The 16346-nt window shown below is 52.1% G+C and overlaps 2 protein-coding genes across 17 annotated transcripts in view; both read right to left on the reverse strand.

The window, feature by feature from the left end:
• Nucleotides 1–3016: 3016 nt before the first annotated feature.
• Nucleotides 3017–6786, reverse strand: SLFNL1 (schlafen like 1). The gene is made up of 4 exons (XM_063105738.1): nt 6409–6786; nt 4198–4542; nt 3817–3960; nt 3017–3139 (listed from the first exon to the last, which is right to left on the reverse strand). The coding sequence occupies exons 1-4, from the start codon at nt 6784–6786 to the stop codon at nt 3017–3019; spliced, it is 990 nt and encodes a 329-aa protein (XP_062961808.1).
• A 6384-nt stretch (nt 6787–13170) lies between these two features.
• The window catches only part of SCMH1 (Scm polycomb group protein homolog 1), a 178164-nt gene continuing 174988 nt past the window's right edge, over nt 13171–16346 (reverse strand). For 13 of the 16 annotated variants that reach the window (XM_063103800.1, XM_063103794.1, XM_063103801.1 and 10 more), the window contains 3 exons: nt 15455–15597; nt 14219–14333; nt 13171–13445 (listed from right to left, as the gene is read on the reverse strand). In XM_063103800.1, coding sequence (XP_062959870.1) covers nt 13252–13445; nt 14219–14333; nt 15455–15597 — 452 coding nt within the window. In that variant the 3' untranslated portion in view covers nt 13171–13251. Of the gene's footprint in view, nt 14334–15454; nt 15598–16346 lie in introns of all 16 variants that reach the window. The other 3 variants (XM_063103803.1, XM_063103802.1, XM_063103799.1) reach the window with 2 other exon arrangements.

Genomic DNA, 16346 nt, shown 5'->3' on the forward strand with positions numbered 1-16346 from the left:
TTTATCCCTCAGCTGTCCCTCCACCCTCAGCCTTCTGAGTCAAAGGTCACTGTCTCGAGTTGTTTTTCCTCCAAAATGAAATGGTGAGGTGTTGGTGATGTTGGCGCCCACCCATCCTCTGGCCACTGAACACACCTACTTACGGACGAGCCGGCTCCTCAGCAAGGTGTGGCTGAGCAGGGTCTCAGATCTCAGACTGGCGTGTTTATCAGTGGTATCAGCCTTGACTCACTGAAATTTGAGAAATGGGGGGTTGAAGAGGAAAATGTTTCTCAGCATTTGGCCCAGCTCCTACGATAGAGAGATCCAGAAAAGAATTTGGTTCGCTTTTATCCTCCTGCTCATTAGTCCAAGGCCACTGTCACCCTTGAGGCCTGGAAGCCAGTGTCTTGCTTCCTGACCAAAGCCAGCTGCTGTTGTGTACCTCTGTTTCTCACAGACTGAAATAAACAGCTTCACTTACACAGCTCTTCACACTTGTCTTGGTACTGTGAATGTGGCTGATTGAGCATAATTCTAACACCGTTCCAACCTGGTGGCCCCATCACACAGTCTTCAATTTTTTAAAAAACCATTCCCCAACTGAGGGTGTGACATACTCATTGGGGACAGCTCCCTCCAACAGGGACGACTTGGTTAGTGGTGGAGTGGTTTGAAAAAGCCTCCTCACAGTCTTGTTTCTGCCCCGCCTTTAAGATGGCCTCAACTGGCCAATTGTCAAGTGCTGGATGCTCGCATAACCCTGCTGAGACCCCAAATGGCTCTCCAGGGCTTGAGAAGCCCAACCTGCTCCACCACCCAGGCTGTAGCAGACAGAACAGTACCAGGCACAGGGGCCAAAGCTAGGCTGCACAGGAGGGTGACCTTCCAAGCCCAGTGTCTGCTGACCAGTGCCTGGAGGCTTCTCCCTGTGGGGAGGAAACCCGGTCATATTTCTCCTGTGTCCTTATAATAAACTTCCAGGAGATCCAGGCAGGTTCTCAGCAGTCTGGAGCAGCTGAACTAAAGCCGGTCTTCACCTTGCCTTTGTAGAAACTGGCTATTTCCCCCAAAAAAAAAATTTCTGAGGATTATGATGCCTGGACTAGCATTTAGCCTGGTGCCTGGGATGTGGAAGGTGTTCAGAAATGCTGCTCCTCTGACTTCCTGAGTAAAGAATTCTTTATTTGTGTAGTTCTCAAGCAGTCTTAGTGACCCTGGGGCAGCTCAGTGGGTGAGTAACAGGAGTCTGGGAACCTGTCATGATACATGCATCTGTTACCACGTTTGATTCCTATAACCCATGTGAGTGGTAGCCAAGGCAGGGGTTGTATCCTGGTTGATACCTGGGAAAACCAGGTCTCAGTGCAGTTCTAGGAGATGTTGCCTTGCTGGTGAATGGAGGCGTTGGGGTTCCAAAGCTGTTCTCTTCTGTCTACACCATGGATGTGGCCATGGGCCTCTAGACCAAAGAAGTGAGAGGGGATCTACTGAAGTGTGTGCCATGGAACCTCAGTAATGTGAAATGCCCTGTTTAACAAGCTTCCATCATTTTCTGGTGGTTCAGACCCAAAATTTAGGAGTGTCCTTGATTGTTTTATCAGCAGGTATTAGGTATCTACCACATGCCAGCTGTACTTTTAGGTTCTGAACATACAGCAGTGAACAACACAGACCCAAATCCCTGCCCCTGGAGCATGTGCTTTAATCAGGGAAACACCAAATAAAACCTACAGAGGGTAACAGTGCTATGGAGCAAAAAGATGGACGCGGAAAGGGAGGGAGTGGAAACACAGGGGAGCGTATAATTTAAAACGGTGGGTAGGCAAGCTGAACACACATTTGAAGGTGGAGAGGAGAGGAAATCTGAGTCATGCAGCTAGCTAGAGGAAGAGTGTTCCAGGCAGGAGGAGCAGCCAGGGCAAAGACCCTGAGGTAGGAGTGCTCCTGAAACAAGTTAGTCAGTACAGCTGGAACGGCTTGTGCAGGGGGAGGACTCAAGGCCAGATGGGCTAGGCCGTGGAGAACTGTGTAGGTCACTGTTTGGGCTTTGCTCTTGGTGTGGTGGGGAGCTTGGAGAGCTTTGAACACAGGCACAGCATGATCAGACTCTGGCTTTCCAGTCTCTGGCTCAGCTGGAGATGGCGAGGGAAACGGCCAGAGCAGGAATCCTCTCCAGTGGCTGGAGGGGGCTTGGAATGGAAGTCAGACCCTTCCTGTGTCATGGCCGGCAGAGACACAGGACACTGGCCTGAGGACAAAATGCCTTTGCCCCTGCCCATTGTCACTATCTTAGGAGTGAAGAACTGAAGCAAAGAGGCAAGCACTTTGCCCCAAGGCACCTGGTCTTTAAGATAGAGCTGGACTGGAGCCTGGCCATCCAGGCTTCTTTCCCCCAAAGCTTTGTGTGGTAGGAGCCCAGGGCTGGCTCTGTCTCCTGGACAGAAGTGAGCTGGGATTGGGACTCGACCCAGTAGCATCTAACCGGCAGACCAAGTGTACTAGAAATAACCATTCTTGCCCCAGGAGCATTTAATTTATTAAGGAGCATTGGTAATCCAAAGTTCCAGCAAGTCAGGGTTGGGGGCTGCAGGGTGGCCTGTTTGCCCTGTAACCACAGTTACCAACTATGCCTCACCATCTGGGAGGGGCTTTTCCAGGATGACAAATTCTTTTCTGGCACTGTCTAGCCAACTGGAGTCATAGACCCCAGCCTGGGAAAAATGAGCATTTTAGGAAGAGGGACAGACCCTTACAGCTCAGCCCTAGAGTAACTCTGGCCAAGTTTTTTACAATTTTTTTCTGAGAGTAAGATTCCTTGGGGGTCGTGCTGAGAGCAGTTTCTTAGCCACATGGACTGGGATCTGCTGAGGGTAGAAGCCATGTGGGCACTGGCTGTGTGCGGTGTTGGAATAGAGCTCCTGTCCACCACTGAGCAGCCCAGATGGGTTTTATTGGTAAGACTTAGATTCAAATAGGAAATCGCTGCATCTCCCTGTGGAGAGCGCTGCACTGTCCTCCCTGCTCACTGGGGCCATCACAGGACACAGCAGGTGCAGGAGATGGGCCAGGGCCGCTGCAGCTGCTGCTGGAGCTGCTCCTTCTCCACCGTCAACACCTTCACCTTCTCCTTCAGATCGTCCAGCTCTCCCATCCACTTCTGGGGGACATCATAGAAACAGATGGCCGAGCTGACATTACCTCAGGCCTGTCCATCCTCCACCTGGGGTTGAACTGATGGAGGAAGGCAAGACCCAGAGAGTCTGGGGTACCTCCCAGCTAGGTGGGGAAGCTGAGTCCCTTGGCCTTGCTGCAACCTCTGACCAAACAGCTCTGGGGTCTGGAGGGAAGCTGCCACCATGCCGAACCCTGGCCACATCCTTTCCCCACTCTGTCAGCCTCCCTCACCTGCTCTGTTTTTCCACCAACTGATGTTCCCCTCTTGAAAAGGTTTTTCCTTGGGGCTGTGTCTAGCACTCCCCTACCCCGTTTTGGGGGTCTCCCCTAAAGTGCAGTCCAGTCCTCTGGTTTTCTTGTAACTTCCCTGTATTCTAATCTCCCCACTCCCTTAGCCACTCAAGGATTGAATGCTTTAATGACCCAAGGTGGGGGTGGGGGGGCAGTAGGGGGTAGGTGGGCTGGGGGCGGGTTTCAGGCAGCTTGGAAGGTGGGATATAGATCTCTAACAGGAGGGTGCTTGGGCCTCTCCCTCCCACCAGGTTATTTTAGTCCACGCCCTTCCGATTACTCATAGGGTGATTCGGGGCCCAGGGAAACGTGAGGTTTGCCAGGGCTGCTCAGTGAGTGGCTGAAGGGCTGGGGCCTCAGCCTCCTTACCTGCAGGCACCACTCCTGGATGGCGCTTGCCGACAGTGGGCCCTGGATGCTCCCCTCACGCCGCAGGAATACCTCCCCTTGGTCCGTCTGGTAGAGCTGTGGCTGGCTCTGTGCCTTGGGGGTGTGCACGGTCAGGCGGATCACCTTTGGAAGGGCAACAGTGGCTTTGGCAGGTGCTGCCCCTGACAGTTGGCAGCCCCCACGCCCACCCAGTTTGCTCCTCAGGGCAGGCTGACGGGGCTGGGCGCAGGGGCCACCCCCAGCCCCCCACTCCATTGCTCCCCACCCCAGCACTGCTGGGCAGAGTAGCAGGGGCCGTTGTCTTGCTGTGATGATGGATGACAAAGCAGACCCAGAGGCCTTCCTGTCCCACAGGCCCACCTTAAGGGAGACGCTGGCCGTGGAGGTGCTGATCACAGGGATGAAGGTGAGGGTGTAGGCATTGGGAAAGACCTGGGGCTTGAAGCCCTGCAGGATGGAGTCCACCAGCAGGCGTGTGCGGTCCTCATCACGGTGGCTGCAGTGGATGCCCTGCACTAGGCCGCTGTCCTCAATGCCCACCAGCAGGCTGCCACCGTCGCTGTTGAGGAAGGCGCACACGTAGCGCCGCACATGGTGCTTGAAGGCCAGGCTCAAGTACTCGCCACTGCCCCGCTTGAACTCCATGTTGCGTGTCTCACTGCCCAGGAAGGCTCCCTGGAAGAGCCGCTCCAGGCCCACAATCTCCTGGTGCACAATGGCACTGTCAGAGCACACACCACTGGGCCGGCTCCGGGAGCTCTGCCACCGCTGGGTCTGGAGCCGGTTAGGCAAGGGGTCTGCAGGCCAGGCAGGCTGGGGGAGGCCAGACCCAGGGCTGAGGCCACTGTCCTCTTCCTGCTGGGGTAGGGGTCAAAGTGGGGTGTATGGGCTCAGGCAGAAGCCTGACCTTGAGAGATAGATTGGCAGAACCTCCAACTGCACACCTGCCTGGGGTCCAGCCCCCATGGGCATCCTGATGCCTCCTCCCAGGATGAGGGGTCCAATTCTGCCCACCCTCCTGCAGCTACTGCTTTATCCTGCTGGATCAAGAGTTCAGAGTACTGCTCCTTCTCCAATGGGCTGGGCTCTTTCCTAGAGGGGTTGTGGGATGCTGGGTGGACAAAGGGAGATTTCTTCTTCCCAGGGCTGGATGCTGGGACACCTGTGGGTGTCTTTTTCCACTTGGGTTACAGATAGTCCTTTGAGGCCCAGGATGGAATCACTCCAGGAGGTACCTCAGCACCCTGAGGTCCCCTGTGATAGAGCTGCAGGTCCCTGAATTGAGAGGGGCACCCAGAGATCCCATCCCTTCTGATCTTCCTGAAACCCTTGCCTATCACTTTTTCGACTAATGAAAAGTCCTTCTGAATCTCAACTTTCCTCTGCCCCTTCTGAGTCCACTTCCACAGATCCTCCTCTGTTCAAGGGTTTTGGGCCTGAGTATCCTCATGGCCACTTTCCTAGTCTGGGCCTCATCAGTCAGCCCCTCACTGGTCTCCCTGCCTATAGGCTCTTTTCTTCTCATCCATCCTCCTCACTGACCCTAAATACATGCCAGATTGTCACCCCCCTCAACCCTTTCCTGGCTCCCTGCTGCTGGGAGCTCAGGGTGACTGGGCACAGAGATGAGGGCACACCCATACAAGCCCTGCAGCTCCCCAGAGAAGGCAAATGTGTCCATCTCAGAAACAGGATAGAACTGTTAGAGACATGAAATCACGTGTTGAAATGTAAGTCACAGAGCTATTTTGTTCTGCAAGTTTAAACACCATGGTTTTTTCTCAAAAGAAAAAGAAAAACCAAGATGACCAGTCTCACGGAGTCACCTTCCAGGCTTTTAGCCTTGATCTGCCTTGGTCTACAGCCCTTGGTGACCTAGCTCCTATCCTCTGGCGCAGCTTCCTTCCTCAGTACCCCCTGCAGCCTTCAGCCTGAGCTCCAGGGATACCAAACAGCTTGCCTTTCTGCGATGAAATAATCCCCTTCACCCCTGTTTTTTGGCCTATGCTGTGTCCCTCTCCCTGGATGTCCTCCCTAGTGCCTGGATTTCATTTCTCCTGAAAATTTGTCCCCAGAGAGCAGTAGGGCCCTGCTGGGCCCTCCCACAGCTCTGAGCACAGCCACCTTGCCGCTTTGTGACTGCTGTATTTGGCTGTGCTCACAGAAGAGGGGCTCCTTGAGGGCAGGACCCGGGCCTTTAGTTTCTGCCTTACTCCTGGCAGAGTGGGCCTTAGTGGTCGCCAACCCCTGTGTATCCTATAACCTCCCAAGCCCAGAGGCTGGAGTGCAAAAGGACCCATGGAGGAGTCCTGCCCTACAGCCTTTCTTCACACAAGCTTCCAGGCTGGAGGCAAACTGTAAAGGTCAGTGCCCCTCCCAGTGAAAGGCGTAGTACCAGCTTCAGGCCCTAGTCATTTGAGTAGCAGCCTCCGAGTCTGCAGGTTTGTCCCTGGCTCCTCAAGGACACCCCTCTCTCCACTCTGCAGGCCATCCACACCCAGGTCTCGCCTCCCTTCCCCACCCCTCATCCCCGTGAGGCTTTGGGGATTGTTTGGGGAATGTCCCACTTACCTCTCTGTGGTTTAACTTCTCTTTCAACACCAGCTCCTTCCCCCGGGCTGCAAGCTCCTTGAGGATCAGGTGCTCCTCCAAGGCCTTGTGCAGGCGCCAAGGGAGGGAGGCCAGGGTGGCCTTGTGGGTGGCCACCTGCACCAATGCATAGGCTTTCTGTGGCCGCCTCACCACCTCGATGTGCTCCCGTGCCACCGGCAGCTCTAGCCGCTCCAGGGTGTCTCGCAGCAGGCAGGTGAGCACGGGCACTGAAAACTGGGGGTTCAGGTGGCCCACATAGAGGGTGTGCATGCTGGGAGCCTCCTCAAGGCCCGAGTCCTCAGGCAGGGACTCTTCTGGGGAAAGCCCTGGTGGGGGCTGCTTGCCTGGGGGCTCCATGAGGGACTCCACCTATGTTTGTGCTACTCTTCCCGGGGGACAAGGGAAGAGTCTCCCTCGGAAGGGATTCCAGGATTCCTTACTGCTGGCTGCTCCTCCCAGGGCCCTGGACCCTCCACTTGGCCCAGGGCCTCCCAGGGGATTTAGGGGGGCCAAAGCTTCTAGGAGGCTCACAGATTGGCAGAGCTGGGCAGGGCCAGAAAGAGGGAGGGAGGGCAGAGGGACAGCAGGAAGGGGCCTGCCACTTGCCTGAGGCCTAGGACAGGAAAGAGGAGTCAGGTAGTACTGAGCCTGACAACAGAGCCTGTGGGAAGGCTGAAGGGATTTGCCCAAAATAGGGCAGAAGAAACCAGAACTCAGGACTCTCTTTCAGTGTCCCCAGGGGTCCTGTTCTCTCTCCCCAGTCCACAGGCTAGGGACTCCCAGGTGCCCTCAGGGCTTCCTACGCACTGGAAGATTATTACTGCCACCAGCCAGCAGAAAAACCTTGAATGAGGGCCTTTTGGAGAAGAGGCCGTAACTCAGGATTCTGAGGACTGGCCAGTGGCCCCATTGCTGCTTCTCTCTTCCTCGACTAAAGCCCGTGTGAGATCAGCAGAGGCTCTGAAACTAGTCAGGGTTGGGTCAGTGAGTTTTAGAGCAGAGGTTCTTTGTGGCACTCTGACAAAAGCTATGGCTCCTCCCCGGAAAAAATGGCCTTCGTGTATATGCATATAATTTGAGGAGGCTCTTGGGCCCTGAGTAAGTACTCCTGAGTCTAGACTGAGTCCTGCAACTTTGGTCCAGAGAGCAGAAGTGAGTAGGCGCAGAATGAGTGTTAGAGCTGGGCCCTTGCACTCCCACCACTCCTGAGCTGTGCACATATGTACATATGCCAGGCCCTCCACTCACCCCCACACACCCAGCCTCCAGTTTGGGTGGTAGGTACCACCAGCCTGCATCTTTTCAGACTGGATTCTCAAGGCAGTCAGGGCCTGGGGGCCACCACAACTGGGGTGGGGGCATTCAGGGCAAACAAGAATAGGAGGAAAAGGGAGACCTATGACCTTCATGTCCTGATGGCTCCTGGAGGAACATGGGACGTGCCAGCCCCAAGCTCTCACAGCCCCTTGACCCCTAGCTAGCAGCTCCCAGGGGACTTGGGGGCTTGGCACAAAGGCAGCAATAACCAAAGTTATAGGAAGTGGGCGGGGCCTGCAAAACTACCACTGTGATCTCATGAGGGTCAACAATGCCTTCTTGGCCAGCCTCAGGCAGGCAGGGTTGTGGTGGGGTCCTCTCCCACTCCCTGTGGACCCCACCACACACTGTAAGCAGAGACAGCAACCCACCCACCATGCAACTTGGCCATGGGACTCCCTCTGGGAAACTTTCAGAATCCAAGGGCTGAAGATACATATCCTCCCTCTGTAATGTCTCTCCAAGCCCCAGTGCCCACAAAGGTCACAAGTTGCCACCTCTTTCAACCCACTGCCTAAAGCCTCCATCTCCCTTTTTGGTCACCAATCTCAGGTTCCACTGAGCATTAACAGCCCAGCTGTTCTTAGGATGGATCAGAACACACATGGTGGTGGGTTCCAGGGCTCCCTAACATCAGGACCTTCTCTATGCTACAGATGGAAGTTGCTGTCCAGAAGAACCCTGAAAAATAGGCCAAGCATTGCCATCTCTTCTGAAGGATAAGGTTGTTACCTGCTGTTTGACAGGAACAAAGACGTGGGTGTTACATCCTTTATTAGTACAGAAATCTGTTCTTGGGTAGGTGGGGGACTTTGGTAAGTGGTTTTCATTATGCAGATGGGAGGCAGCATTTTCCCACACTGCTTTTTGAAGCCCTGGTTGTGGGGAGCGAGGAAGCTGTTTGACAGCGTAGAGAAGCCTGCCTTCTTTGTGAGCAGCCATTCTGAAGATGTTACTGAATTTTTGTTTCCTGTAGGAAGTGAGGCAGAAATTTGGACGGGGAACTCGAGCAGAGACTACAGTATGGGACGAGGCCCCAGGCACCAGATGATGGCAGTGCGAGGCTCTGGGGGAGACTGCCAGATGCCCTCCCCTTGTTCCCCACCACCACTCCAGGTCTGACTCAGCTCTGAGAATTATGGAACTATGGCCTTAAGTGATCCATGCTTCCCCTCTGCTCCTTCGAGCCTTTCTCGATTCTGCCATCCATCAGAAGATCTCATAGCAGCTGGACAGCTGAGGCTGCAGCTGTTTTGAAGTGGTTTAAGTCAAGTCATGCTGAGTTGTAGGCAGGAGAGGCGCCCTGACAGAGGAAACACATGAACACAACCATAGGCATCCTTTAGAGGCCTTGCTGTCACGTGTCTGCTCTGCATGAACTTTTCCAAACTGATTTGAGTGCCAAAACTTCCCCCATGCTTACTGGTAATCTCTTTAAGCCACTGTATCTCATATTTCTCTGGAGCCTTTAACAAACAGCCTCATGTGAGGTGAACATCAATTCCACTTCTTTCTCGTGGTAGGAGTAAAAATTGTCTTTCATTGTAAGCACTAAATATACTTACAAAATCATCTTTTAAATACAGAAATGCATTGCAATGTAATAGGGCTATTTATAGCACCTCGGGCTTTCTAACAGTATTAGGAAGTATAGGTGCTGGGCTGGCCAGTTAGCTCACTTGATTAGAGTGTGGTGCTGATAATACCAAGGCCAAGGGTTTGGATCCCCTTATTGGCAAACTGACAAATAAATAAATAAATAAAGTACAGGTGCTTTGCAGGCAGCCCAGGAAGGTGGCAGCCATGGATTCAGAGTTGTGGGACAAGGCAGCCCCTTGTAATCTCGCCAGATGTCTGTGACCTTACTGACAAACCTCATTTGGCATTGACGGCAAAAACCTTCAAATTTAAAGTCTTTTATGAATGTGAGGGTGGGCCCAAAGATGAGGGGCAGAGAGATGCTGTGGAATGCCTCTTTCCATGTCATCTGGAACATGTCCACTTGATGGCCCACATGCCACGATCCCTGAAACCACATCAGAGAGCAGTGTCTAACTCCCCTCTTCGCCCCCACTCCTATATCATAGTCATATCATAGTGCTCATTGCCCAGGGAGGCCAGCCAAGGGGCAGAGGGACAGGGAAGGGGAATGGGCTCAGCCATATATGGGAGAAGACAAGGATGCTAATAAGACAAACTGGGGAGGAGAGTTGATAGAAACAGCCTTTGAGGTTCTGGGACCCAGGTCAGTCCTGCTGCAGTTGTGAGCCCTCCTCTAGCATACCACCGACTGCCCCTAGATTCCCCTGACTTTTGACAGGGGCCAGACCCAACCACCCACACGGTATCTTTGTGACTCGAGTGGCTCCGGCCTAGTGTCTGTACCTGGGGCATTGCTGGTTGCTGGCCTCTATGAGCATCTGCATGGCTTTAGTATCACAGGTACAAATGCACAATTGTGGTGCTTGGCTGTCCCGGCTGTGATTGTCCCTAGGCTGGAGGTTTGAAGCTGTGGAGCTTCCCTGATGGAGCATGGTGGCAAGACCAGATCCAGTGACTTGGGGTGAGTATTTGGGTAAAGGCTGCAAACAGCTGAGGGCTGGCATGAGTGGAGTGTCTGGCTTTTTTTGGCTTTGGTCATAACAAAGAGGGCAAATCACCTTCTGGCTTTTCCCAGTGAGGGACTGTGGCATCTCAGGAACAGTGTCCACTTGGCCCCCAGTGCCACATCCCAGAGAAGGATCTCAGCGAGCTGCACAAAGATGTCAATGAGGAGTGCTGCAGACCCTCTTGCTCAGGACTGACAGCCTCGACAATGGAGCTAGAGTGAAGTGATGACATGGACTGCATGGCCAGCAGGCAGGAAGGAGCCAAAGAGGAGAGGGGGCACAGGGTTCCAGAAAAATTCCTCATCCTTCCTTGGATTCAGCCCTAAATGGAGCCTAGACTCACTTGTTATCTCCTGAAGTGCTTGGCGTGTTCCTCCTGATCTCCTCAGCACGGAGTCAGTGTCACCTCCCTGTCACAGTGCTGAGTGGGCACATGAAGCTGATGCCATGTAGCCTCTGTCCCCCAATCCCGCTTCCCCATATGCCTTTCCACATCATGGGCTGCTAGGTCCACGGAGTGGTCTCTCCTGCATTGCAGCATGTGTGCACTGGGCCTGCCTGAGGCCACTTTAACTGCTTTTGATGACTGGCTCACTAGTAGAAGACTTGGTTTTGTGAAAGAATTTCAATAGTTGAGGATTTTTATGTTTTTGTTTTTCTTAAAAACATTAAATTCTGACCCAAAGGCTAGAGCAGTATGGGTAAGGGATTAACAAATCCTCTCTCTTCCTGTAGGACTTGACATTTGGTTACCTTTCTATTCTCCTGGAAATCAGATAAAAGTGGAACATTAATTGTTTCAAGGCAACATTACTTATGGTAAAAATGACCCCTAATTGTAAATTATCTTGACTTGGAGTTCTATGTACGAACTATAAACACTTGCTAAAAAGCCATTTGAAGGGGCTGGCCCATAGCTCACTTGGGAGAGTGTGGTGCTGATAACACCAAGGTCATGGGTTCGGATCCCTATATAGGGACGGCCAGTTAGGTCACTTGGGAGAGCATGGTGCTGACAACACCAAGTCAAGGGTTAAGATCCGGTCATCTTAAAAAAAAAAAAAAAGCCATTTGGGCTTCCTGAGTGCAGTGACTCAACTGGGCATGTCCCCTGCAGGGACCCTAGAAGCTATCTGTGCTTATGGAGTTGTTCAAAAAGATAGCTCCCTTGGGGCATGATGCTTCTAAGCCAAGGTGAACCCAACTTCTCCCTGATATGTCTCATTCCCTTGTACCTGGGCAACCAAGGAGAATAGGTCCTGATGCCTACCCTCCCCCACTGAAGAGGACTGCTTTATGCTGTCCTGCTGGCATGCTGTTTCATGTCTGACAGCCTTAAAGTGAGTGCCATGCCCAGTGTAGCGTGTGGGAGTCTTCAGTCTGAATGGTTAGTTGGATCTAAGACAAAGGCCCCCTGACAGAAACTGCAGGCAGTATGATATACTGCACCCCTTATTAGCTATGGAGTTTTGGGTGAGTAACTTAACCTCTCTAAACTTTAGTTTCCCCACCTGTAAAATGGGGGAATATAATAGTTATCCTACAGGGTTGTTGTGAGGTTTAAACAAGATAATGTACGTAAACAATTCAGCACAATAAACCCTCAAAAAAAAAATGTTCATTAGTAAGTAATATACTCTTGCTGACAAGAGGGTAAGGTGGGTGGGTGTCATTTTGCTCCACAGGTCTGGTCTTGCAGTGTGTCTGGCCTAACTATATACACCAGTGTTACCTTCAGTCCCTGTGTCTCTTGGCTTAGAAGCATCCAGAAGTTCGTTGTTAGGGTTCAGTAAGGTCCTCTTTGGGAGTACCCTGTGTGAACAGCACCGCCTATCAGACCCCAATGTCCAGAAGTTTATGGAAGATGGGGACCTCTTCTGGTGGCAGCCTTGACCCTGACTGTTTCATGGTAACTGTGGTTAGAACCCTACAATGATCAAGTGGAAAAGATATAAGTTAGTCATGATATCAGAACTAGTCACTGGTGAGAGCTGGCAGGACCCTCGGAAGTCTCCTTTTCTAAGCCCCCCATAGTCAGATTGGCCCAAAGAAGGGAAATGACCCACCCAAAGCTTCATGGCAAAAAGGTGGGCTAGCTAGAACCTTGGCCTTACAGATTACTTCTCTTCAAATGCATTCTTTGGCACTTCTTGCCTCTGTGACCTGAATTTAAGTTTCCTCATCTATGAAATGGGTTTGTTGCAAAGATTAACTGAGATAATTCTCATTCATGTAGAGCAGTTCATGTGGCTCATAGTAAGTGATACAGAAGTGTTAGTTGTTATTATCAGGTGCCCCCTATACCTTTTCCTCCTCCTCCTGTGAACCCCACACCCTCAGTATACACAGGGATGTGTGGCCCTGGACTTGAGTGCCTGGCTCTTGGCCAGTGCACGGGGCACAGTGCAGACCTGGCTGGGCTGGCCTACATCTCTCTTCATGCCACGAGGATGAGGACGAACCCAGACACTGAGCTTCTTGGAGTTGCTGACCCTAATACTGCTCCTTTCCACTGTGGCTTTGCATAGCTGCTGCACTCACTGCTCTCTAGCTGCATCAGAGGGAAGCCCTCGGAGGGCAGGGACTGGATTGATGTGCTGTTTTTCCAGGGGGCCTACATCATTCTGGGGCCCCAGTGGGAATCTGGAAGACAGCCTGTTCTTCAGCAATTGCTGGAATTAGAAGGACTCTTAGGGATCATCTTGTCCAAGCTCCACATTTTATATATGGGAAAACTAAGACCAAGAGAAGGGGTGTGACCTGCTCGTTGAATGCACAGTGATTTGGCTGTCACCTGATAAAAAAGACACTGGCATCTATACTGGTTTTTATTTATAAACAAATCAACATAAAATTAGACCAGATGGCAGTGGGAGCAGCTGTCCTGCTGACTTGCTTATAAGGAAGCATATGGACAGTGGAGTGCGTAGAACCAACTCCGACCTGGAGACCCTTCCCTCCCATCTACCTTAGGGCATTCTTGGCCTAAAATCATTGGGCCCAATCTTCTTCGGCAGCAGTTCTGGCTAGGGCAAGGAGCTGTGCTGGGGACTCCCATTCTTACAGATGAGGTCCGGGCTGCAAAAGAGCCTGGTGGGAAAGAGAAAGGAAAGTGACAGGGATGCCTTCCTCCCTCTGCTGACTGATGTGGTCGAGGTTTTATGGGTCTGTCCATTCCAAGGAGGAAGTGCTCTAGGGTAGTCTCCTCTTAAAAGGGGCCACACCTATCTGGAGAGGGCCTCTCTGGGACCAGGGCAGGGCAGTCTCCCACCTCCTGAAACCCACTGTCTGGTGTGAGAGGAGTATTAATTAGAGGGTTTGCCCAAGTGCCAGAAACAATAAATTAACAATAAGAAAAGATCTTTTTTTAAAAAAGGTAGAAGTTTGCACCATGAGTTTGGAGTCTGGGCATCTGGTGAGAAGTCAGAAGCTGTGGGGCAATGGGGTGCCACACCAAACCCAGGAGGTGGTGAGGGGACTGGGCAGAAGTATCAGTTTGGGCCCTGTCTTCCGAGGCCCAGGGCTAGCCATGTTCTCCATCACTTGGAAGGTATTCAGTCTGAAGTCCTAGTGAGAAGCTGGCCAGGCTTGAGAAATAAATAGAGGGGGACCTCAGAGCTGCGGCAGGGCTGAGGGAAAGAGCAGCGCCAGCCCTGGGCCCCACACTCTCCCTTCCTCAGTCCTTCACGGAAGGACATATCATGGCAGGAAGGGGTAGTAGGGGCAGCTCCACATAGCCTCCTGGAGTCCTGAGGTGGCCCAGAAATCTGCTGAGGCGCCTGGCCCTCCTTCCTGGGAGAAGAATGCCCCCATCCGCTTGACTGCTCAGTTGTCTAGGCTGTGTCTCCCCATTCAGAACTTGCCCTGCTTCAGCCGGTCAATGTGGTAGCAGAGTTTGAGTGCGGGCCCCAGCTTCAGACCCATGTACTTCATCATCACGTCACTGCGCAGCAGAAGCAGGGCCTTGCCATCGATCTCCTGGGGGAGTGGGAGGTGGGCAGAAGTGGAGGGGGAGGTGCCATCAGAGGCCTGGCTGGTCCAACCACCCCAGGTTCTGATTAAAGGCCACCCATGGATGTGCCAACCACATGGAGTCCAGTCAACCTGCTGTGACACTGAGGCCTACCTATTTGCCTCACCTTTTGTCCCTAAGCATCCCTCTTCCCCAGACATCTAATGCTGAACCCACCAGGTTAGGCTCTTCACACATTTGTACCATTTTCCTTTCTCTGCCGGAGAGGCAGTTTCTCCACTCTCTCAAACATCTAAGACCCAGCTCAACTCTGCCTCTTCCAGGAAGCCTCTCCAGTCAGTATAGCTGTTTTTATATTGTCACAAGCTGTTTTTTGACCCTCAACTGTTATTCTGAGTCATCATCTTTCCTGAGCAGCAGAGACCCCTCTGTGTGAGCTAGGCACAAAGTGGGCACTTCCTGAGCAGCTGTGAGACCTTCAGACCTGGTCTAAAAGCCCCTCTGCAAACCCATCTGGTGTGAAAGACTGAAATGATCAATGAAAGGTAGCAGACTTGTTCTGAGTGCCCATAGGGAGAATAGCACCAAACAGCAGGGGTAACCAGGACGCAGGTTTGAGCCCCAAATCAGGAGCATGGCCACAACAGGTGATCAGGAGCAATCCCTGGGCCATGGAGCCAAATGGTCACTTGAAGACATGTTAGAGGCTCATGGTAGGGCAAGTAGATGATGGGGACTGATGAGATTGGAGAGGTGGGAGTCACTTGGCAAGGGGCTCTTTCACTTGTGCTGAGACTCCTGATTCTCATGCCAAGGCAGGCAGATGAGAGAGCAAGCACTCCTGGGAAGAGAGGTTGAGATCCCTGTCCCTGCAACTGAGCTCCCAGGCCACAAACCCAAGAGGAATGTGGCTGAATCAGATTCTATAATAAAAGAGTGAGTTGAATACAGTGCCCAGTGAAGTCTGTTTGAGACCCAAGATTCTGTTTCTAAATTTTTACAGTGTCTCTTCTTTTCAGTTTTAGGAGACGTGGAACAAATATATAGCCCATGCCCTTTAAGAGTCTACAAGGTGCAGAAGCAAAACTCCCAATGAACATGGGAAAGATCAGGCAGGTGCACCTACGTGTTTGCGAAAGAGGTCAGCATGGGATCCAAGCTGAGGATCAGCTTCCCGGATAAACTGCATCACGTCCTCGACTGTCCATGAGGAGGGGTCCTGGCCACTCAGTCGAGAGGCATCTCGGCTTTCCAGGTATCGATCCGACCCTGCAGGATAAGAGGGCACCTACCATAATGGGTGCGGACTGGTTTCTAAACCCCACCGTTCTACCTTGGCACATCTCCATGGCCTTACAGGCAATGCTCACAATGGTGCTAGAGCATGAGTAGAGGAACTGGGAGAAGCCTGGGGAGGAGAGTTTTTCCACAAAGGGAAAGTCGAATCTTTGTTTTTCAAGGGTAGAACTGATTTCTGGAAATGGTCAGAAGGAACTGTGCATTGAGGCTGTGATTGAGCCTACACCTGAGACAGAGGTACCAATGAGGAAAGAGGACTACTTGGGTTCAGTGGGGGGCTGTGGGTGGGGCTGCTTTTGCCTTGGCTCTGGGGAACATTTCTGGTAGCTAGGTAAACTAGAATCAAATCTTTGGGGCAGAGGGAGAAAAAAACGTAGTAGTCTTCTTCCAAGGCCTGGAGAATAGCTGACCTTGCTATAGCCAGATACACTAAGGCAAAAAGACAAGTTTTTGCCTTGGCTGCCAGGAATCTCAATGTTAATTTAATCCTCTGCTTAGAGCATTTATTTCAATCTTGGCTGAAATATAGCTCCTCCCATTTCCCCCATGCTATTTGGGATCTCTTGTTTTGATCATCACCTGCCACAGATCTCTTACCTTTGCCTGGAATGTGCCTCCTTCTTTCCCTTCTATTTCTCCTTTTCTTCTGGCAAACTCTTAACTTAGCTAAGCAGGTCTTAGCTTCAAGGACCAGCTCCCTTATGAAACTTTTCTGGTCT

Source organism: Cynocephalus volans, chromosome 8 (assembly GCF_027409185.1).
Source record: "Cynocephalus volans isolate mCynVol1 chromosome 8, mCynVol1.pri, whole genome shotgun sequence".
NCBI lineage: Eukaryota > Metazoa > Chordata > Mammalia > Dermoptera > Cynocephalidae > Cynocephalus > Cynocephalus volans.